The 23,628-nt window shown below is 33.4% G+C and overlaps 1 protein-coding gene across 2 annotated transcripts in view; it reads left to right on the top strand.

Moving 5' to 3' along the window:
* Window positions 1-23,628, top strand: part of LOC110093579 (phosphoglucan, water dikinase, chloroplastic) — a 130,139-nt gene that overhangs the window by 62,618 nt on the left and 43,893 nt on the right. For both annotated transcript variants that reach the window (XR_003700409.1, XM_020818510.2), the window contains exons 10-13: window positions 2,241-2,449; window positions 2,559-2,677; window positions 3,054-3,124; window positions 3,259-3,376. Coding sequence is in view for 1 of the 2 variants with exons in the window: in XM_020818510.2 (XP_020674169.1) it covers window positions 2,241-2,449; window positions 2,559-2,677; window positions 3,054-3,124; window positions 3,259-3,376 (517 nt within the window). In the remaining variant the exon portion in view is untranslated. The remainder of the gene's footprint in view (window positions 1-2,240; window positions 2,450-2,558; window positions 2,678-3,053; window positions 3,125-3,258; window positions 3,377-23,628) is intronic.

Raw genomic sequence — 23,628 nt, 5'->3', positions numbered from 1 at the left:
AAATCTGCTTCTAAGTTTTTATCACCTATTATCATGTTCACTTGACAACTCCTATCTGTTTCCATTTTATTTCCATTTGGCATTAGAACTGGCAATGATTTTAACATAATTGTAGGAAGCAATTTTGTAGATCTAACAAACTCTTCCAAAATAAAGGAGTGTGACGCTCCAGTATCAAATAATACTCTAACAGGTCTATCATACATAAGGATTGTCCCTAATCATAAATAAGTCACAATATTCATTTATAAGACATATCATTCATTATTCGTTCATTTCATATAAAATCTTTCATTGACATTAATTAAATTATGTACCTGTAACAACGTTAGGAGACCCCTTAGCTTCTTGTTGGGACAATCCATAGACTCGAGGCTGAACATTCTGACGAGTCTGACCTTGAGAAGGCACAGAAGCTGTAGACTCCATAGCTATTAGTCTACCAGTTGTTCTTTGAGTATTGTTGGCTGACCTGACCTCTTTAGCAGATCTCTGTCCCAAAAGAGGGCAAGACTTCACCATATGTCCAGGCTAATGGCACTTGAAATAAGTATTAGTGCCACAGAAGCACTCTCCCTTATGCATTCTCCCACACTTACTGCATAAAGTAGCAGTTGAAGTACTGCTTTCAGAATTGCTAGATTTGAGCTTCTTCTAAGTAGATACCCCAGATTGAGAAGACCGAGAAAACTGAGAGGGCTTTGACCTGCCCTCCATCTTCCTTTTCTGAAAATTCCTCATCTTCTGAGTTGCCTACATGTCTATCTCAATCATTCTCGCTCTTTCCACTAAAGTGGAATAATCTTCAATTCCAAAAGGAATGAGAGGTTGCCTTATTATGTCCTTTAATCCAGTCAAAAAGCGATAACATTTCTTTTCAGCATTAGGTTTCAGGTGTGGGGCATACCTGGACAACATTGTGAACTTTACCTCATACTGAGAAACATATCGATTTCTCTGAACCAATATGTTGAATTTATCCTGCATCCGTCTCCTAGCTGACATATGTACATACTAGCCTCTGAATACTTTCACGAACTCCTTCTAGAAGACTTGATTACTAGGCCGCCCTCCAAAAGTTTCTTGCAACTAACTATGCCACCACCTTTCTGCAGCAAGTGTTACTCTCCTATCTTCTTGGCAAGACATGCCTTCCAAAATTTTCTCTATACGCATCAGCCAATCTTCAGCCTCTATAGGTCTGCCACTTGAAAATAATGGAGGTTTCATATCTTGAAATAGTTTTAAGTTCTTTTCCATAGAACGACTTCCACTGCATTGGTCTGAGTTTGGGAGGTCTTTATCATCTGAGTCATTGCTTCTATCATTTAAGCGAATGACTTCATAGTGTTATTATCATTATTTCTCCGAGTTTCTGCTACTTCTGCATAAGTTCATAACATTATTTATAAGAAATATTTTCATAAACTTTCCTCAATCATAAACCTTTCACTTAATGTTTTTCCTCAAACACCAACTTTCATATTTCGTAGAAAACATATATAAACCATATTATGCATAATGTCTATTATATCATCCGTCTCGGAGGTGCCCATAAATTCTATACTGATCAGGTGCATAGTTTCATATCATTTGGCTATTCCTTTACCATTGGCTCTAACGAGTCTCCTTTACCATTTAGCTCTTTCGGGCCCCTTTACCATTTGGTTTTTTCAAGCTCCTTTATCATTTGGGCACTCCGTATTATCATGCACATTCTCGTATTATAATTTATAATATTAGGGGTAGTTTTGGTATTTAGAAACTTCCATAATTTTTATCTCTTAATTTAAGCGAAATTGGATACAAGTTCCATATACCAAATTGATCAGAATTTTGCGTAGAATTTTATAAAATTACTTCCGTCAAAATTCGTTAACTTTAAATTTTCACTTAAGTTTCGTCGTGATGCATCGAAATGCGTGCGACGACCTATGATCGTCGTTTTCGGGTTTTACAATTATCAAGAATTTCTCTCTTTTAGATTTCATGGTCACTGGTATGTCATTGTTTATTGATGTTTCCCTTGATTGAAATTTATGCCAGGAAAATTATTTAGATGATTTTCTTTGTCGTCATGTTTCAATACATTATAAACATAGTCTGTGAATTTAGCTGTGGAAATTTTTTATCTTGACCTCTGAAGCTTAAACCGAGATAATCACCTTCCTCCTTTTTTCTTAATTACTGTGCCCTATGATTCTCCTGTTGGTCTTATTTAAAACTTTTTTACTTTCTAGGTTTCTTAATGAGCTTGAAGCTATTGGAGGATCATCTTGGTTGGAAAACAATGTCAATTCGGGAAACATCGGTTCTTGGCACAGTCCACTTGGTGCCCTTATTGTAGGCATCCGCCAGGTTGGTCTTTCAGGTTGGAGACAGGAAGAATGCGTTGCTATAGGAAGTGAAATTCTTGCATGGGACCTAGAAGGTCTTTCTGAAAGAGAAGGTACGCTTCATGAATCTTTGTTTGCTTACTTACATGATTATTGAGTGCTGTTTGTCTTTACAAACTACTGTTGCGGTTATCTAATGATTTTTTTCAAATATCCGATCAGGCAATGAGGATGGAAAGCATATCTGGGCTCTGAGGCTTAAGGCTACTGTTGATAGAGCAAGGAGGATGACTGAAGAGTACTCTGAAGCACTGCTAGAGATATTTCCTGATAAAGTCGAGGTTAGCTGATAATCATTTCTATCTTTTTTAATTTTCCTAAGGTGATGAAATTTGAATTGCTTGCCTCAGTAGTAAACATGATAGGAATTATCATACATTTAAGTTTTATTATTTTAGCTATAGTTTATAGCATTTTTAATGTTTAGGCTGGTCTTGGTGTTTCATTCCAAAACTTGTTTGCATGTAGGCCTCTTTTTTGCAGATTGCAGAATAGGGGTAGTCTTGTTGATAACAGTATCCTGCTAATTTAGATGATGCATGTGGGCTTTTTCTTGATTCTACTCATTGAAGCCTGTTTTAGTAATACTGCTTCTGCAAGTGCCTTGTTAAATGTTAAAACTGTTGAGATAATCATCTGCTATTCTTGAGCTTGCAGAGGTTAGGGCAAGCACTTGGAATTCCACTGAACAGTGTGAGAACATACACTGAAGCTGAAATACGTTCAGGGTAATGCTTCTTAATTCATTTTTAAATATCAAGTTGATCTTCCCTCCTAAAGGACTATCATATGCGTATGCCTTTTCTCTTTAATATTATTATTTATAACTTCCTATGTAATTTGATTGGAATTTATTTTGTAGCGTTATATTCCAGGTTTCAAAACTTTGTACCTTACTTCTGAAAGCATTAAAGACTACACTAGGTTCATTGGGCTGGGATATTCTTGTCCCAGGTGTGGTACATGGAACCTTTCTGCAGGTGTGCGACAAGTTTTTTTCAATTGGCATGTATGAGGATGTTGATTTTGAATAGCGTTATCTACATTCATAAAAAGTATTTATTGAAGCATTTGACCGCATCACTTTTATTTTGGAAACATCTCGCACTATTAAATTAAAATAGTTGTTTTGTTAGCTTTATTTGGTTTAACTAGTATAAGGATGAAGACTTCGATTATTTCGTTTGGGAAATACTAGTCACTTCCTATAAGTCGAATTTCTTAAGAGTTCCTTGTTCTTTCTTTTCATTTATCAAGCATAGACCACCAGGGATCTATTTTGGAACCTACCCAACTTCTTTAAACCAACAGAACTACGGTATCAATATTGATTGGTCTTATTTTAAACCTACCATTTTGGTGATTTTAGCAACATGCAGTCGCATTCATTCCCAACTATTATCATATTTGAAGGATTACTGGGCTGATAATTTTGACTGTTAATTGAGAATTATCGTTCTATCCTCCAAAACACCTTTACTACAAGTTAAATGATCTTCTTCTTGATATCAAATGAGGTTTCGCGGCCTTTGGGACTATTAGTCAGAAACTTGAATCTAGAATTGCATTCACATTTCTTAAAGTTTGAAGTTTATTAACTTTGATTAGAGATAGCTCTACTACTATATTCAAAGGTTAGGTAGAATATGAGATGGGTATTAATGAATATTTATAAGTTTATGTATGGCATGACTTATATCTTGGAATGCAGAATAAAAGTTATGAATATACATAAAATATGTATATCATGTTCCAATTTCATATAATGTAAAGACAGGTTTACTTATATATCATGCCAGAAAGTGTAAGAAAATTGAAATACTACAACAACAATATCAAGTCTTTATCCTACTACTTGAAGTCGATTTTATGAATCCTTTTTCATGTATTAAAAAAGAAGTGACAGATGATTGAATTTAGTTGAGGTATCATATTTTTGAAGTCTAAATTGTATGGTTGATATCATTAACCCATTAAGATGTATTTCACATAAATGAAGTGATACTTTTTAGGCGAAATTTTCGAAACAAGCTTCTTTTGTGTCATTTAGTGGAACGAGCACATTTTTAAAAAAATTTAAGAAGCATCAAATGCGCCAGAATGGTAGGCGCATTCATAGAATGCGCCATTTTATTAAGCGTATTCTTCAATTTGACATGGAATTCGCGTTATCAGCCGGCGTATTCCTCTCATTTATAAATTTTCCTTGTAGGCGATTTGATTTTTCTCGTATTCAGGCCCACACGTGATAGAGAAGTGAAATAGAAACTTTGTTTTTTCTGGATTTCAGGGCCTCATGTAAATATGTTGAGGCTTTCCGTGTGTTTTATGTTTTTGATTGCCACGTTGGGTATGTGAAAATGTTTAGAGGTTTTGGGCATTTGAGTTTGCTGAATAAATTAGGAAAATCAAAAATTTTTTAGTATATTAAATATTATATTTAGAAGGAATGATATGTTGAGATCTTCAAAAATTGTATATTTTTTAAACTTTTATGTATATGTTTTTACCTGAGTGCAAATAATTTTGGTTAGATAATTTGTAATCATTAATGTAATTTTTTTTCAATTAATTTTTAAAAATGATATCATCTTAATACTAAAACCTTTTATGTATAGTTATGTCAAAAATAATTTGAATGAATAAAAGTAATAAAGGTATAGGAAATTTTTTTTTAATATATCTATTTTTAACATATTAGAAATATTCAATGAAATATAAGTTGAATTATAATATATGATGTTAAATTAGACATAATATATTTTTTTATAATAAAGTTTATAAAAGATCTATGCAAATAGTACAACTATTTGTGGATTACCGAATACTCAGGCGCATTATTTAGAATGTGCTGAATGTATTTTTTAGGTTTTGAGAGATGAGAGTGATTGACAAATAATTTTAAATCAATATATCGGGAAAACAATTTAAATCATTTTTCAATGAATTTTTCAATGATTCATTAATTATTATGTCAAAATTAATTTTGGTTAGTCTTAATGATTGGCAAATAATTAATTTTTGTATTTTTTTTTGTTTTTTCAATAATAATTAGGTGTATTGATAAAGATTGAAATATAAATATAATCAATAAATATAAATATAAATATGAAATCAAAGTAATATATATTATCATAAGTATTAATATTTAAATTTAAAATAATTTAGTTAATATTTATTTTTGTTATTTATAAACATGTTAATAATATTAAATTACACTATTAAAGTTTTGTTAATTGTTAGAATTAGGTATTGAAAAGAAAAAAAAATTATTAAAAAGAAAAAAAGAAAAATAATTTATTTAAGAAAAGTTAAAAAAAAATTAAACTTTTAAAGTAGGTATAATTTTAGAGTTTAGTTGGATAATTTATGTTTATTTTTTTAATAAATTATATTTGGTTATCATTGTTATATTTTTTAATTATTAAATAAAAAATTGAATAATGATGGCTAAAGTGCTATGAACCTGTAAAATCAAAACAAATTTAAATTTATTCATCTTCTATATAGAAAAATTGGAATTGAAATAGTGGGAAAAATAATTAACACAAATTCATGAAAATACAGGATAAGTTCAGTAATAAAATGAAATACATATGATAAGAATTGAAGAAAGGTAAATAAAATATTATTACATTTTGCTCAGTACTATGCGCATACGCGCTTGGAGTTGGGTTAAAGTTGGGCATCATAAGAATTTTTCTGTGAACTGCTTTTGTATGTATTGCCAATTTTTTATATTTAAGAACTCCTTTTTACCATCTATAATATTCAGCTCTTGATATTCTTCTGATAGAAATGCATCTTGATAAGTATGTCACTTTTTATAAAGAATACAATGTTGCACATCAGTTATATATTGGATTCTCAACATTGACTACAACAGAACCATTGTTTTTCCGTGTGATTTCACCAATTCTTGTCCTAAGAATACTTATAGGAGCAAAATGACCATTATGATTCCTAAACCTTTGTTGTACAAATTTCCAGCTCATATTAGTAATCGTTTCTCCATCCATATACATTGGATGACGACTTTTGATAACTTCATGATATGTATCCCATAAATTATCGTCTTCATACCAACACCATTCATGTAAACAACATCGAAAATTTCATTTGATATTGTTTTCTCCTCCAAGAATTCATCCTTAGGATACGACATAGATTCTGTCAATCGAATAGTACCATCATAGATCAATTTCTTTCTTGGAATAATATGAAGGAAATCCCTTGATGGTGAGCGCTTTATTGATGAAGTCCTTGATGATGATGACATTATGTGTTGAATATTTAGCAAATGCAAATTGAGTTATCATTAGAAAAATAATAATACATAAAAAAAATGATTTAAAGAACTAGAGTCACATTAATAAAATAAATTAGAAGTTGATTAACAATTAGAAACATAAATATTTAGCATCAACATTACAACACGAAGAACACCCTTGTCATTTCCTAAGCAAATGTCGTACACGAGCTTGAAGTTGTGTTTGTGTTGGACAACATTTGAAGTGGTACATAAATCCGTGTTGAAGGTGGTTCCAATCTGTGCCACCCAAAAATTTCTTTTCCTTTCATCCTGAGAACATTGTATTAGCATTTTGTAGTTATCCAGGAGCCAATTATCTGCTTTAGGGCACCAATAATGATATAAAATACAGTGATCCATATCAAACATCGATATTCCCATTCCCTGCTCAACTGTACCGTCTTTGTGACGACCCAGTTCTCGAATACGACTCTTTAGAAAAATTAATGATACCAGATGGCCGCTCATGTCGCAAAATCTATCTTGTAGCAATTTCCAGCCAGCCGCTCGAAGTTCATAGCCAGACTTATATTGCCTTAATTTCATAATATCATCATTTTCTTGCCACAGGATAACATCCTCGTTTTCCCCCCAAGTATGAAGAAGACATCTTAAAATTTCATTTGTTGTCGCTTTTGCTTCTAGGATCTCATCTGTGCTGTAAGTCAAACTTTCATGTAAACGAGTACTTCTATTAGTTGGTCTGTCGGTGCGCCTCTCATTGTTTCATTGATCTCAGGTATATTTTGTAATAATAAAGTTGTTCTTCCTTCACATGTGGATTCCTATGTAGCATGGAGCAAAATATGTTGTGAACTGACTTGAAAAAATATTAAGCTCAGGTATGCAAATACGTATTGAGTACTATATTTTACGTAGAGTAAGATAGTGAACTAAAATTGGTGTACTCATTAATTATATAGTTAATTAGTGAGCATAAATAAGAGAGCATAAATAAGAGTTATTAAGTTGTCTTACAGATCATCGAATATTCACATACACATGAAATAGTAAGCGTAAGTAAGAGAAAATATTATTACAGATCATCTATCGATGACGAGGAAGAGCCCTACTACTAGGAGTATATCTATCTGGAGCCCTTCTTCTTCGTCGTTGTAGCTGTTGCTCTTCCTCAATAAATTCCTCATCTTTTGGTAGGAGTTCATGTTGATGTTGCCTCATATCAGTGTATTGTTGTGATATTTGTCCTCCCATTAATAATATATCTTGCTGTAAGGGGGAGGTTGGTAACCCAACACTTGACATCCACTCTGGGACTGCTATGGGAAAAAATGAGTGTTGTGGGATGTTGAGATGGTGTACCATAAAATATTTCATGTGCACTGCTCTCTTGTACAACTAATGGGCTCCAATGTTGTGTGGATGGTCTTGCCCCAGACATGTCATAGGTGGTCGATGGAATGTGCATTGAATGTCTTGGTGGTTCTCGTTCAGTATTCTGGTGTCGTCGACTTCTCCTGGATCTAGATGGAGCATCAGAAGTTGATCGTCTTGGTCCTTGAGAGCCATGAGAATCGATGCCTTCTGCCCTGGTTTGACTCCTCTCATCTGCTGTGGTGTCAAAAGTAGTATAGTCGATATAAACTGAACGCTGCACTCTGGCAAAAAACTCTGATACCTGGTCAACTGCTAATTGTAATAAACTTGCATTTTGTCCCTGACCACCTGCCAATGGCTCAAGAATAGCACTCGAACGTATGTAGTAGTCAGCCTATGCGATAAAATATTATTGTCAAATTATGGTTTTTATAAACTACGTAAAAAAATATATGAAATATTGTGACGTACCACCAATCGTTCGCCTGGCGAGCGAGGGAAGAAAGTTTCTGGTGGCTCTGTTTGAGGCTGTAACAGATAGATCGAAGCCCATGATCTATACCACCGTAGGTAAGTTCCTAACTCCTGATTACCTGTGCTTTCTGGGGGAGTTATTGCTACTACATATGCTCTCCTATCTTCCCATATATCTAGGTAATCTCGATACTGAACAGTCCATTCTAGATCAGCTCTACCTCTTCCATCAATCCTTCTAAAATTTAGTTCCATCGGTGGAACATTAGTGAATTGTATTCCCCCAAATTGCCTCATAACACGGTCAGGCAGATGCCACTCGGTACGCTTCCAGCTGATGAGGGGCACTCGAGCACGCCATATGTCTCTCCCCTCCAAACATTCGTCAGGCAAAGCTGCAAGAATCTCATCCGTGTATGGAGTCATGCGCACCTACGTTTAATGAAGTAAAAGATTTTTATTGATTCCATATATACCAAAAATTGATAAGGGGAATAGTCAAAATATTTTTATTACATGAGTAAGTCTTAAACCGTTAAAAGCATCACGATATGTCAACATGTTGCCGGATGGGAGCTCACGTATCCGATCTTCAGCCCACCTATATTTAATACATTAAAGTATTATAAAATGCCATCTAAGTTTAATCTCTTACAGTAATTAAATGTTAATACCTGCAACCAAGAGGTCTTCCACCAAAATCATGTATTTGTGGTACACGCAGCGTGGGTCGGCCAATGTACAATCTCTCCCACGACCATACTTGTAGTAATGCAACACATCCGGCAATATAAGTACGTGTGGGCCTGGTTGCATTACATAGCTCTCTATATAGATGTGCAAGAATAGCAGTTCCAATTGACATTTGACCAAAGGAGTCCACATCCATAAGTAAGGGCAACCACTGCAAGGATACATGTGATCGCGATGTGTCTGAGATTAAAAAACACCCTATCATGAAGAGGATGTAAGCCCGTACATGATGAAGAAAAGGACCAGGAGCTAGCTGTTCATATGAATCTCTGTAGAAAGTCCAACGGAGCCAACGTAATGGGAGCATTGACTCGAACTGTGAACTACCCATCCTAAAAATGGCTGTGTCCTCTTCATCACCGGGTGCATGGTACACAGTATCTCGTCCTGGATGTGTACCAAGTAGTTCATCACAGCATTCTGGCTAGGACTCCCAACGACGACCTACACCCACAACATTAGGTCCCACGACGGCTGGCCCATCAATTCGCAGTCCAAGTATTACTTGTACATCTTGCAGCATTATTGTCATCTCTTCAACCGTGAAATGAAAGGTGTTCGTAAGTGGACACCATCTCTCGACAAGTGCTGTTATGAGATTATGATCCAAACGTATGAATTGTAGATGCCGAATGTTATGTAGTCCGAGGTTTCTTAGAACATAAATCATGCGGGGGCATTCCACTGGCCACTCACGTGCTGTCTGTAAATGTGTCGAAGCAACCAATGGAGAAGCCAGTGGCAAAGATATAAGAAGAAGCAATTAAAAGAAAGATAAATATGTAAAACAGTCCGTAAATATATGATTTAAATTTAAACCTGATCAGGATCATGAGCCCTATGCGATGCCCCAAGCGATGCTATGCTCATTTCTCAAACCGGCTCCTCCGCATGCTCGTCATGGGTGCTTCGACGCTCACCATGTCGTCGCCTCGTTCTTTCAGCCATATCTATATTTCAAAAATTTTAGAGATTTGTGACAGACCGTGCCTTTTTTTAGATTTATGTTACACTGGTATTACAGTAACTAATCACAAAGTAGTCTATCGAACGACGCTAATTTTCGCCCAAATTTTAAAATAAAAAGTGATGCAAAAATGTAATAACGCGAAATATTTAATTTAACAAAAATAAAATATAATAAAATGTACATATCATAAGTTACCCAACCAACAGTTTGGTGAAACTGAGAGCAGCTTTAATGAGTTCTGAATTAAACAATACATCTAACAAATTGGATATTTCAAACATTAACACATATTACAACTTTGAAATTTCAAACATCAACACATCTTACAACTTTGACCATTGAAACAGTCTCACAAGCTTAACACATCACGAGCTGGAGCAATCGACATTGTATACGTTATGGACCATATTACCTTTGTCGCCGATCAAAATCAGTATGCCTCGATCTATCGACCGTATCTTTAATTCAAGAAGAAAATTAAATGAGTTCTCTAAGTGTAAAATTCAGAAGTAACCCATATTAATATAATAAAAAAAAGAGATTATCTTTAATACCTCGACGATGCCGGATTATATGGACACGTTGCCCTATTATGAGCATTTCTCTTACAATGTCCACACCGTTTATATGAGGTTGATTGTGCCTCATCCATTATATTATGAAATCTAGTTGTCCTTGGCCTACCTGCACGTCTCCTAAAAGCTGGTGTAAGTAATGGTATGATTCCTGCTGCTTCGTTAAAATTTGGCAAAACATCGTTAGGGGGAACAACATGGAAAAGCCCGGGGTATGTTGCCTTATATGAGTTTAGTGTGAAGTATTGAGACACGAAAGCATTGTGATTCCATCGCCTATATTCTGCGACCGCAATCACATGAATGCATGACAGATGATGTAATTGTGGTTTGTTACTGTGCAAGCACACAGTTTAGGTGTAAGGACTTCAACTTTATGTGTTTTGCACATCGTATCCACAACTTCAAATTTGCCTCTATTAATGGTAATTGGTTCAGGGCAGCGTCGTGCTTCGCGTTCAGTTCTTTGTAACATACCCATTGTACGAGGAACAAATTCAGATTCTGCAGCCATCATCCACTTCTCAACTTATGTAGAACGCCTCATGAATAAAGAAACGAGATTATAGTATATGGACATTACTAGACCTTAAATCGGCAGTCCACGAGCACGTTTAAGAACTCCGTTAAAACATTCCGATGCGTTTGTTGTCATGATGCTATATCGACAACCATTGTCAAATAATAAAGACCACTTGCTAACATCACGCTGTATCAACCAATCATATGCTTCTTGCTTTGCATTTTTTATATGCTCCATCATACGAGTGAAGTTCGCACTGTCTTCTGTACAACCAACTAAGTACATATTATTGCAAAGGCCTTCAACATCAATAATACCTTGGCGACGTAAAATTTTTTTGAAGTTTTCACGCAAGTTACGAAGGCAGTGTCTATGGACAGTTTGCGGAAATATTTCTCGGCACCCTTTCACAAGTCCTGGATGCTTATCTGAGATTATGCATAAATTTTGGCGTTCTATTATAATTTCAACCAAATCATGTAGGTTATGAAGGAACAAAACCCATGAATCATTGCTCTCTGATTCAACTATTGCGAAAGCCAACGGGAACAATCCACCATTCGTGTCAATTCCAACAGCAGCAAGAAGGGTTCCACGAAATTTTCCTAGCAAAAAGGTTCCGTCAAGGCTAAGGACAGGCTGATAATGTTGCCACCCATAAATTGATGAGCTAAACGCCCAAATTAAAGCCTTGAATCGTGAACCTCCAACTAATTCAACATTGTATACTGTACCTGGTTGGGACAAACGTATCACTTCCATAAAACGTAGGAGAGAACGATATGAATCCTCATAGGAACCAAAAATTGCTTCGATGGCTTTTCTCCTTGCATCTCATGCCTTCATGTACGAAATCTTCATTTGAAACTTTGACTCCATTCTTGCAATTATCTCCTTCGGTTTCATGTCGAGTTGCTGTTTTATAATGGGCATGATATGCCTACATATAAATTTTGAGGTGCAATTGTGATGCCCACCAAGTATAACAGGTTGAGTGCAAGTATGTGGGGGACCCGCAGATGATACTTTCCAAAGACCGCATAATCTTTTACTTCGTGATGCATGTAATCGCCAATAGCATGGCTTATGCACATTATTATGTTGAGTACATAAAATTGTGAGACGACTTTTATTGGAAGTCGAATTTATGTACTGAACATTTTGTGAAATTGACCAACCATTAATTGCAGCCTGTAAGTCTTCTTTGTTATGAAAGATTTGACCTTCATATACTTCCGATGGAATGTTTGCTTCTGTTGAGCTAACAATATTAATGATAGGAGGATCACATTGATCATAACCATCCCATTCTTCGGTTGTTTGAATGGTTTCCTTGAAATTATTATTTGCATCCATCGATTTTAATCTAGCAACGTTTCGTCTTGCATGATCTTCAATAAACTCAACAATAATATTTTCATCGTTCGTACAATCGTACATTTGTTCATGTATTTCAGTTTCAGGTTGATTAGAACTATCCCCTGAATCAGTACTACCACTATCCATAGTTTTGTATGAATCTACGTCGTTGTTATCCATATCATATCCGTGTAATGAAACATTTTCGTTTTGCTCTAATTGAGGCATGAATGAGGAAGCGACTAGGTTTTCTTCACATATATTACTACGTGGTCTAAACCAACGTGGACGATCATTCACATTGGTACGTGAAGGCAGATGTTGCTGCACGAAATTTGGTCGCTCTGACAAACTCAGTTGGCCATGAAAGTTGTTTTGCATTTCAATCGTATTTACTCCTCCGCCATACCACGTGTTAGGACTACTTCAAAAAGATTTAATTATGCTTAATTTTTAAATAAGGAATTTAATCACTACAGCATCATATAATGAAGTTCTAAATACTTACATATGTATCTCCGTTGACGGACCGGGAATGTCACAATGATTGATTTGTTCTGCCTCAACGTAAACAACGACAGGATCAACTCTTGCTTCTAATAACATAAACTCACAAACCTCATCATTGGTTACATGTGTTGCGCAGTAGCCACCATTATTCCAAAGTCGACATGCTAGGTTGACAGTATTTGTTGCAGAATTAATCCTAAGCGCACCCATAATTCTGTCTTTTAGCATTGTAAGAGAAATATCATGATCAACGATGATTGGCCGATTTTGTCCATCAATATATGTCGCTGTGAACTCATCCCTGATATGAAGCTCACCACCGAAAAATAACACTAACCGTGACATTCTGTCCTAAATAACACAAATTTGCGGGTCAATCCCAAGAATGTCATATTCCACTAAAGTTTTTTACTTAACATTCTACTCATAATGTAACGAGAGTAAATGCATTTTAAAGCGTAACAATATACTTACAGCTCTATTCCTACTGATGAAGTCAAACTAATAAATTGTTGAATTCAATCGCAATAATGTATTCAGTTCATAGCATGAAACTAATATCACTTTATTTTTGGGTCTAACATATCAACCTTATACTGCAACGTCTTGCATGGTTTGGGTAGTAATCAATGCATCAATAGATTTTGTTTGTTTTATTAAAGTTAATTTAACAAATTTAATATATTCATATATGGAAATTGAATTAAAATACATGCCTTAGTTCTTTTTTACGATATGTGGGAATTTTATGGATGTATACCTAAGCATTAAACATAACTTTAATTCCACAATCAAAAGGGGAGTAAATATTCTTTTAATCCTTACGCATAAATTGAATATTTCTTATATTTTTTTATTATGAAAATAAAAATATAAATTTACCTTCATGAGTAAAAAATAGGTAAACATTTTCTCTCCTTAAGGATGATTTTAATATTCCCTATTTAGTTTTAGTATGAAATTTAATTCAGTAATTTAGTATCCAGATTGAGATGATAGTTGAATATTCCTTTTATTCATTATGGATGAATAATAAATTTTTAATGTACTTTTGATTTTAAAAATAATTCAAAATTTCATGATTAAAACATAGGTAAATTTTATTTATTCTCCTTAGGGTTGAGCTTAATACTTCTTATTATGTATTTAAACATGAAAATTAATTGAAGTTTTCTCTTCCCAATTTGATAGTTAAAATTTTGACTAAGGTACTAGATTAAAGGATTTAGGTTAATCTACTATTTCTGTACTTCTTATTATGTTTTTAAAATTGAAAATAAATTGAGGTTTCCTCTTCCCAAAATGATAGTTAAATGTAAGTCTAACGTACTAGATTGAAGGATTCGGTTCAATCTAAACTTAATTTATCAAATTTTTTTGCACTTCGAGTAATTCTCCAAAAGGATTTTAACATTTAATAAATAAAATATAATTACATACAAGATGACAAATTTTATTTGTAAACATAAATAAGTTTATATAATTTTATTTTAAAAAAATTTTGGAGGGTAAAATTTTAATTCTAACAATTATTTAATTCTAACAAATTTAATTCTAACAAGTATAATGTTTAAATATTTTAAATATAATTCTAATTATTTAACTAAAAATTTTTTTTGCAAAAAAATATTCCTATCATCATTATAGAGCTATGAAATTTTAAATGACAAGTAATTGAATCTTGTGCGGAGAAGGTTGGTTTCCACATTAAAGGCAATTTTTTAAATTCGTCATAGATTCTTATATACTTGCATGAAATTATTTGCGTTATTTCTTAAGGATCATGTCAAATATAAAATGTGGACTTTTATTAAAGAATCATATATGGATTAAATCTAAGGAGCTATAATAAATCTCTAAAATACAAACTAAGCATTGTTACAATTTCACCATTTGTAGTCAAAGCTGACTCTTACACGAGATGCCAATAACTTCAGCAGACTCTTACACCAACCAACTGACTAAGATGCCTCTCAAGACTAGTAAAATAACAGTTGGGTGCCTCTCTTTAGGAACAAAATTGTTGAAATAACTACCTTTGATCAGTTCTGTAAACCACAAAAAATGTCTGAAAGGCTTATGCCGTTATTAAATACTTTTGTTTAGGCTACTATTAAAATTAATAAGTGGTTAATTTGGCGGTGTACGAAATAATTTTTTTTAAAAAATGTTACATAGTTATAGATCTGTGGAAAAAAACTACAAGCAACACTCCACATAACATTGATATATTTATTTCTACACACCATACCAAACAACAAAATGTGCTAAAAAAATTACAATACACCAATTTTATTTTAAATAACATAAACAATTGTTAAAAAAAATTATATAACTCACTGCTAAAACAATAACTAACAATATTGCAACCAAAAAATATATCTCACAAAACTGCAGCAAGCCCAAAACTACTACATAATACAAAAACTTTTTAAAATAAATGGTCACAAAATTTACATCTTCACCAAAACAACTTTAACAGAAAATAAAAATGAAAAAAAAAAGACATAACTCACCTCTCTCTCGGATGAACACAACAGCAGCAGCAAACGAAGAAAAGGGAGTTAAGAAGCTTGTGATTTCGGTTCAGCTGTGCTGCTCGTATTTATAACGAAAATTTGCATGGCATCTTCACAACTCCCTTAACGTCCAACTAACAGCAATTATTTGCGTCTTCATTTCCGCACCGGTCAGCGGAAAAAGCGGATCTGGTTTCCGCTGAACTCCAAAAACACCAATCAACTGACATCCACTGAAGCAAAGATGGGGAGAATGCGCCGATTAGGTTGGCGCATTCGGAAGAATGTGCCGAACCATTAAGCGCATTCTATAATGCGCTTAATGGTTTGGCGCATTCTTCAGAATGCGCGGAACAAAACAACGCATTCTCACTACGCTATTTGGTTTGGCGAATTAGCTCTTATTTAAATTATTTCAGTAGTCTGTTTTTTCCACGAAAATTCACTTGAAACATGCTGCTTCTGAAAAATTCGCCTACTTTTTACGCCCTATTTTGACCCTTTTAGTTAACCATGAGACATAACAATGGCGAGCAATCCAGTTAGACATTTCCCACAAGCATTCATACTAGTTATTAATCAGGATCAAATGAGTTGAAACTTAGTCTGCATAGATTGCCATAAATTATAAATTACACTTCATAATCCTTTAAAAGATCCATCATAAACATTAAGGGTGAAGCATACTTAATTTAAATCATCAAATGGATTACTGAATTTCTAAATAAACTTCATATATAAATTTATATTTGCAAAAAGGCCTTACATTATAAACATATTTTTTTCTTTTAATACATCCATAATGCTAAGATGTAGGACAAAATTAGGTCATTTGTCAATGGCCCCATTAGCTCCTTTCCCTTTGCTGAAATCGCAGGCATCATAATAATTGATTAACAAAATGGTCAGCGGGATAAATAATTCTAACATAAAAATCAGTATGTTAGTCAGTTGCTTGGTTTACTTTTATTTTCTTTCTCATTCGTACTGATCATTGCCTTAAACATATCATATAATGCTTGTATTGATTTTTTGAACATTTACATCATTTGGTTACTCTAGCTCATCGGCAATTAATAATCATTGATAAAGTTTTGATAATCCAACATTATAGAACTTTTGCCTTTGCCTGTTCTCTTCATTATTTTTCAATCCATATCACATGACATGACATTTCGTAGTTTTATTTTTCTAATTTTGACATCATAATTGTAGACATTTAAAATTATTAGCATTGTTACACGCCTGTTGTCAATCAACATATAATAACATGCATCAAAATATAGCATTACATGTAACATTTGACATATGGATATCAATTATGCATCATATTTTATTAAATAATTCTAATTTTGAATTTTATAGATGTATTCTGAAGTAATTTTGAACAACTGGTAATATAAAAATGCATTATGTTGGATTCAAATTTATCTGGTGGATGATACTTGACTTTACTAGCAAATCCATCTAGTAAGCTAAGAACCCGTTACTGAGAATGGAGAGTACAGATAGAGTAGAGAGAATAGAGAGGAGGAGAATAAGCTAGCAGAACTTTTCTATTTCAATTAGAAAGTACAAAGAATAAGTTATAGAGCCAAATTCTTTAGGTGAAAAGTCCAAAGATTAGAAAAGGTTCCCAACTTTTTTTCATTACCTTTTATTTATAGGATTTTAAGATCTACACTAAAGACTATATAGAGAAAAGTAAAAATACATGCTATGCAGAATACCTATACAATGCTACATGCTAATTTAGGACTCAAAAGACTATATAGAGCTTTGCAACCCTGCTCTCGTTCCCCCGAATGTTCGATTCCACCTGGTGGCGACTCCGCCTGGTGCCGACTCCGCCTGCTTGCGTTCGTTCGAGTTGGAGGCAGCGTCGGCGGCGTCTGGCAGCTCTGATTTCTTCTTCTCCTCCTCCGACGATTCTACGATAGTTCTTCAATCGGCAATGAAGGCCGTTGGCTCTAATACCATCTTAGAATTCATAGAATTGGAGAGGGAAAAAGAATTGAATTCTTATTACACAAATTTATCCCTATTTTTAGATCTATGCAGGATATCTTAATAAAGAAACAAATAAATACAAAATTATTCATAATTGCGCTAATATAATCCTTCCTAAATCAGCCACCCGAATATGGAAGGAGATTGGCGTAATCCAAGTGAGCCTCTCACGAATCTCCATCCTTGGCTGTGGGATCAAGGGCCAAAGGGATGGTTGGGATTTTAACATCATCTAATCAGGTTGACGAATGTGTTCGCTCAGGAAAAATGAGGCTTGAACCTTGTCTTTTGTGTTAGATTTCGACTCTTTGAGATAGGTTAATTTTTAATTAACCAGATTTTCACCGATGTTTATGTCATAATATATTTAGATCTAAGGTCTCACTTCCTATGAGGGCAAGGCCTCATAGTTAATTATCCCCCCCCCATTCATGGGAGAGCACTTTTGATTAAGGATGGGTTACTCTGATATGGTTTTGAATTTAAGCTTAGTAATTTAAGATTTGTTAAGATTTGTAATACCCAAAATTTAGTTAAATAAAATAAAAATTTTATTGAGAAAATTATTATCTAATTTTAGCAATTATTATTTTTAATTAAATTTTAGTATTTATATTAAGTGATAAGTTTAATTAAACTAAATTTTCCTTATATTTGAATAGATACATCTGTTTACTTTAAAGGAGTTACAGGAGTAGTTATCTAGTGGGCCCTTTTCTAATAGAAATTTTGTATAAAAATCGTAACACAAAGAATCATATTCGACTGTGAGAAGGAACAGAGAATCCCTTCAAGGGAGAGTTCAGCACAGTGCACTATAGAAGAGTTTAGCATAGTGCAGCGTAGAAGAGTTTGGCAGTGTTGTGTAGAAGAGTTCGACACATGGCAAGGAAAGGTTCCGACATACTGCAGGAAGAATCGGTCAAGGGAAAAACTGAAGTTATTGGCCTTAATATATGAGAATATGGGGTGTGTTTGAACTGTAGCAATGCGAGAGAAAATTGATCTAAATAAAGGAAGAAGAAAAGTAAAATAGTGAGGAATGAAGGAATTAAGATGAGTAAATTCTTATGTTACAGTGTTTGTGTTATGGTTTTCTTTTGATTTTCCTGAACTTGGTTAAAGTTCTAAAGATAATTACATCGAATTTGTTAGGATTAATTGGTATATTAGGGGAAGAAAAATTAGTTTTGTGGTAAATTGTTATGTTAGTATAAGTTGATTTTATGCAAATTATAGAGTCAGAGAGATGAATTGTATGTAACTTACAAACGAAGAAAAATATGAGGTGGAGGATTTGAAGTCTGTCAAGGATGTAAGATATGCAATTTTAAATTATAAAAGTTAATATTATGAATTCTAGATGCATACAATGCTATTGACTAAATTGAATGAATACATGCATTAAGATGAATCGATTATGGAATTTGAAGCATCTATCTAAATATTCATGTATAAGTAACTACATGAATTTTTGAATGAATGGAATTTAAATGAAGATATAGTATGATTGTTTAAAGATTTCTCTAACTGAAAACTATTTAAAAAAAAAAGTGCATTATATTTACATGTTACATCCTCATTTTTTTTATGCAAATGTTATACAGATAGATTTTATGAAAGCATGCAACAATACAAAGTATGAATTACGAATATTTGAAATCTACTGAATATCAAATTAGAAAAGGTTGGCTATGAAATGACATTATACTTGCATTGTACGTGGGGCAAAAGGGACCCCATATATGAAACTTGCATTGTAGGTATGGGCAAAAGGGATTTTGAAAGAGGCAAAAGGTACCTCTATGTAGTTCAATTGATATAATACTAGGTTTGTATGGGCTCTATTGAACATTATTATGAAAGTTAATTATATTAAAATGATAATCAAATTCATAGAAGATTAATTATGATATTTTGTACAACATCAAATGAATTAAAGGATGATCCTAAGTATGATGTTTATGCTGTTTTATAAATGTTTTGAGTTGATTCAATCATGTCATTTATCTATAATTTTGAATTTAATTTCTTATTTAAATTGCATAACCTTATGAGCCTCATAGCTCATTAGTTATTACAGAAAAAGGTTAGAAAAAAGTTGAAATAGATTAGGCAAGTTATGAAATATTTATATTTTCTATTTAACAATATTTGTGATGTCTTCAGCGAGGTATATAAAATGTCAAATTGTAGTGATGTACTCTTATTTTCTTAGTGGCTTTGTAATTATGTGTATGATGAAATTGAGACTATTTTGATTTTTCCATTTATTTATTAAAGGTATTGGCTAGTGAATGATTTTATGCAAGTATGCAAATGACCAGAAATATTATATGTAGAGATGGAATGTTAATATCAATTCTATAATACTTTATATTATCGGAAAGAGGTATCATGGGGTGTTATAAAAGTGGTATTAAAGTAAAGAATTAAGATTCCGAGGATTTAATTAGAGAAGTTTAAGAAAATTTTATTTAAGCGGAGAAATGGATCTGATTGAATTATTACAAAGCCTAGGAGAATGTTATGGTTCTAAGTTAGTAATAGGTATATCTTTAGATTTTGCTGGCAATTAGCATATATAAGTAATGCATTGCAGATATAATGGATGAAAGAGTATAGTAGGGGACTAATGTTCAATCATCTTAATAGGACAAGACACCTGAGGGTCCTAAAAATATTGCACCAGGAGAAGGCAGTTCACCCAGAATTGATAATGCACTAGTAGTACCTAAAGCTGCTAGTGTAATATAAGGAAATAAGTTGCAAATGCAGATGATGAATATGATTATGCAGATGATAAAAAAGATGCAACCATTGGTAGAAGCTGCAATACCTAGTGCTTCACTTGCAGCTATCCCAATTACTCCAATAACTCCTAGTAACATTGTTAATAAAAAGGCAGGTGCTCCTGCTACTACAGATGTGGATAAACATTTTAAACTTTTTAAGAGTTTTAAACCACATTTATTTAAAGGAGTAGATGCTAGAACCGCTAAAGATTGGATTTTAAGGATTGAGAAAATTTTGAATGGAATGACATATCCTAATAACAGACGGGTTTCCCTTACAATATTTATTTTAGAAGGTGTGGTAAAATGATGGTGGAGAGGACAACATCTAAAAAATTCAATGGTAGGGCTGAGAATCTAATTACTTGGGAGGAATTTGAACAAGTTTTCAAGGAGTGGTATATTTATTCATCAGCAAGATAGGCCATACAAGAAAGTTTTGGCAATTTAGAATAAGGAGCTAAGACCGTTATTCAGTATGAATCGGAATTTACATCTCTATCAAGATATGCTCCACAGTTTATCAGTACTCCTGTTGAAAAATATTATAGATTTTTGAAGGGCCTCAGGGATTCATTGAGACAACCATTAATTCCTCTTCACATAAAAGATTTTGTTGAACTTATTGAAAGTGCTAGACTATAGAGCATGACATGAATATGGTCAAACAGAAATGGAAAGCCGATAGAAAAGAGGTCAATTGATCACTTGAGTGGTCAATAAAAAGGGCAGAAATTTCATCAGGCTCAACAATAGTAGCCTGCAGGGTTTTTGTGATTCCAGCTTGTGCAAATTATGAGAAGTCTAATCCAGGAAGATGTCTAATGAATTCAGGAAAAATGTTATCTTTGTGGGGAGTCATGACATATAAAGGGAAAAGTTCGATAAATGTCCAAGGAGTGAAAGAATTTAAGTCATTCATAGGACAGATCACAACGAAAGTGTTAAGCCACAAATGAATCCACCGGCTTTTAAGATAAAAAGGAGGAGAAGCCTCAGAGGAAGTAGTGAGGTCAGCCTAGCTCGTGTTTTTGCTGTGACTTCTCAGGAAGCCAGAGAATTTTTTGAAGTGGTGATAGGCACTATCAATATTTCAAATTTATCTGTTAGAGTTCATTTTGATTCTGATGCATCTCATTCCTTTATATATGAGATATTATATGAAAAATCACTTGTAAAACTTGTTGTTTTTACTCTTGGTTTGAGTATTCGATTACATGCGAGTAATTATTTAACTGTTATTGTATCATGTTTAATTTTATATTGTAGTAGCTGGTAGAGAAATTCAATAAGAATTGATAGTAGTTTCATTAGTGGAGTTTGAAATAATTTTGGAAAATTGTTTGGTTAAAAACTTTGCTACCATTGAATATTGAAAGAAAAGAGTTAGATTTAATTTGCTAGAAAAAAAATATTTTATTTTCATTGTGAAAGAGGAGTAATTTCATCTTTACTTCTAGTCAAGTGGACAAAAGTATAAGAGCTAATGAATGGATTTTCTTAGCAAAGTTAGAAGTTATAAAAAGGATCAGTGATGAGATAAATTCTATTTCTGTAGTGAAGGAATTTGTAGATTTTTTCTTTGAGAAATGAAATGGTTTGCCTCTAGAAATAGAGGTAGACTTTTTAATTATTGTACAACATGAAACAAATCCAATTGTAAAAGTACCATATATAATGGCAACAAAAGAATTATTGGAATTAAAAAGTCAATTGGCAGAGTTAATTGATAATGACTTTGGCAGACTTAGTACATCTCCTTGGTGTGCACCAATTTTTATTTGTCAAGAAGAAAGATGGTTTGATGCGGCTTTGCATATATTATAGAGATTTAAATAAGACGACTATTAAAAATAAATATCCTCTTCCTAAAATTGATTATTAATTTGTTCAGTTAGTAGTTGCGTTTGTATTTTCTAGAATTGATTTGCGATTATCTTACCATGAGTGAAATATGGCGATATTGAGAAGATCACTTTTGGCACCAAATACGAGCATTATAAACTTTTTGTTATGCCATTTAAACTAACCAATACCATAGTGGTATTCATGGATATGATGAATAAAATATTTGTGGGCTCCAAAAATTCGGCCCCGGCCTCCCCTCCCGATACTGTGTTGCTTTTTCTTTTGTTCAGGGGAGTTTTAACGTAATTAGTTCCAGGATAAATTTTGGAAGGCATATAGGTTTGTAGATAAGACATTACCAGTGATTTCGCCCTCATTTTGGAGGACTTTATGATCTGAGTTCTTGTTTCCTATAGGCGCAAGCCCCTATAAGTAAAAAGATGTTTGAAAAGGATGTTTGAGTTAGAACTAAGAAGCCAAAGTTTGATGATAAGCAGAAGCAGAGTCAGCTTAAAAAACCTTTGTGTGATTTGTTGGGAAGAGGCATTCAGGCCAGTGTTTAGTCGGCTCTGGAAGATGTTTTGATGTGGTGAACCGGATCATCACAAGGTTGACTGCCTTTAGGAGAGAAGTAGTAATGCCAAGCCACAGGGATATCAGGAGCAGGGGCACTGTAAGAAATATCTGGATGGCAATCAGGTAGGAAAATCTCAAATTCAGGGAAAGCCAGCAGTATAAGGAAAATCATCAGTTTAGTTTAAAGGAGAAACATTAGATGTTAAAGGTAATCAACTTGTGAAAGCTCGAGTGTTTGTTATTACACCTCAAGAAGCCAAAGATTCAGAGGAGGTGGTTACATGTATACTTTTGATTTCCAACAAGTTTGGCAGAGTTCTTTTTTATTCTGGTACCTATCATTCTTTTATTTCTGAAGAATTTTATTCTGATTTATCTATTGATACTGTATGTTTTATACCTGCCTTGTGTGTTATGATGTCGATGGGGGATAGTTTAGACATTGCAAGTAAAGCATTATAATTTATGGTTATGTTCCCATAGGAAAAGTGATATATATATATATATATATAATTAAATCTATTAAAATAATTTGAAATGCATTTTTATATATGTTAAATAACTTTAGTATATACTTTTTAAATTTACTTGGATCATTTCGGGTTTCTGGGTCAACCCGAACCCGACCTATTTCTCAAATGGGTCGACCCTAAACCGGAATTTTCGGGTC

This window comes from Dendrobium catenatum, unplaced genomic scaffold, assembly GCF_001605985.2.
Source record: "Dendrobium catenatum unplaced genomic scaffold, ASM160598v2 fragScaff_scaffold_2, whole genome shotgun sequence".
NCBI lineage: Eukaryota > Viridiplantae > Streptophyta > Magnoliopsida > Asparagales > Orchidaceae > Dendrobium > Dendrobium catenatum.
The sequence above is the reverse complement of the archived record's forward strand: the minus strand, read 5'-3'. Positions and strand labels throughout refer to the sequence as shown.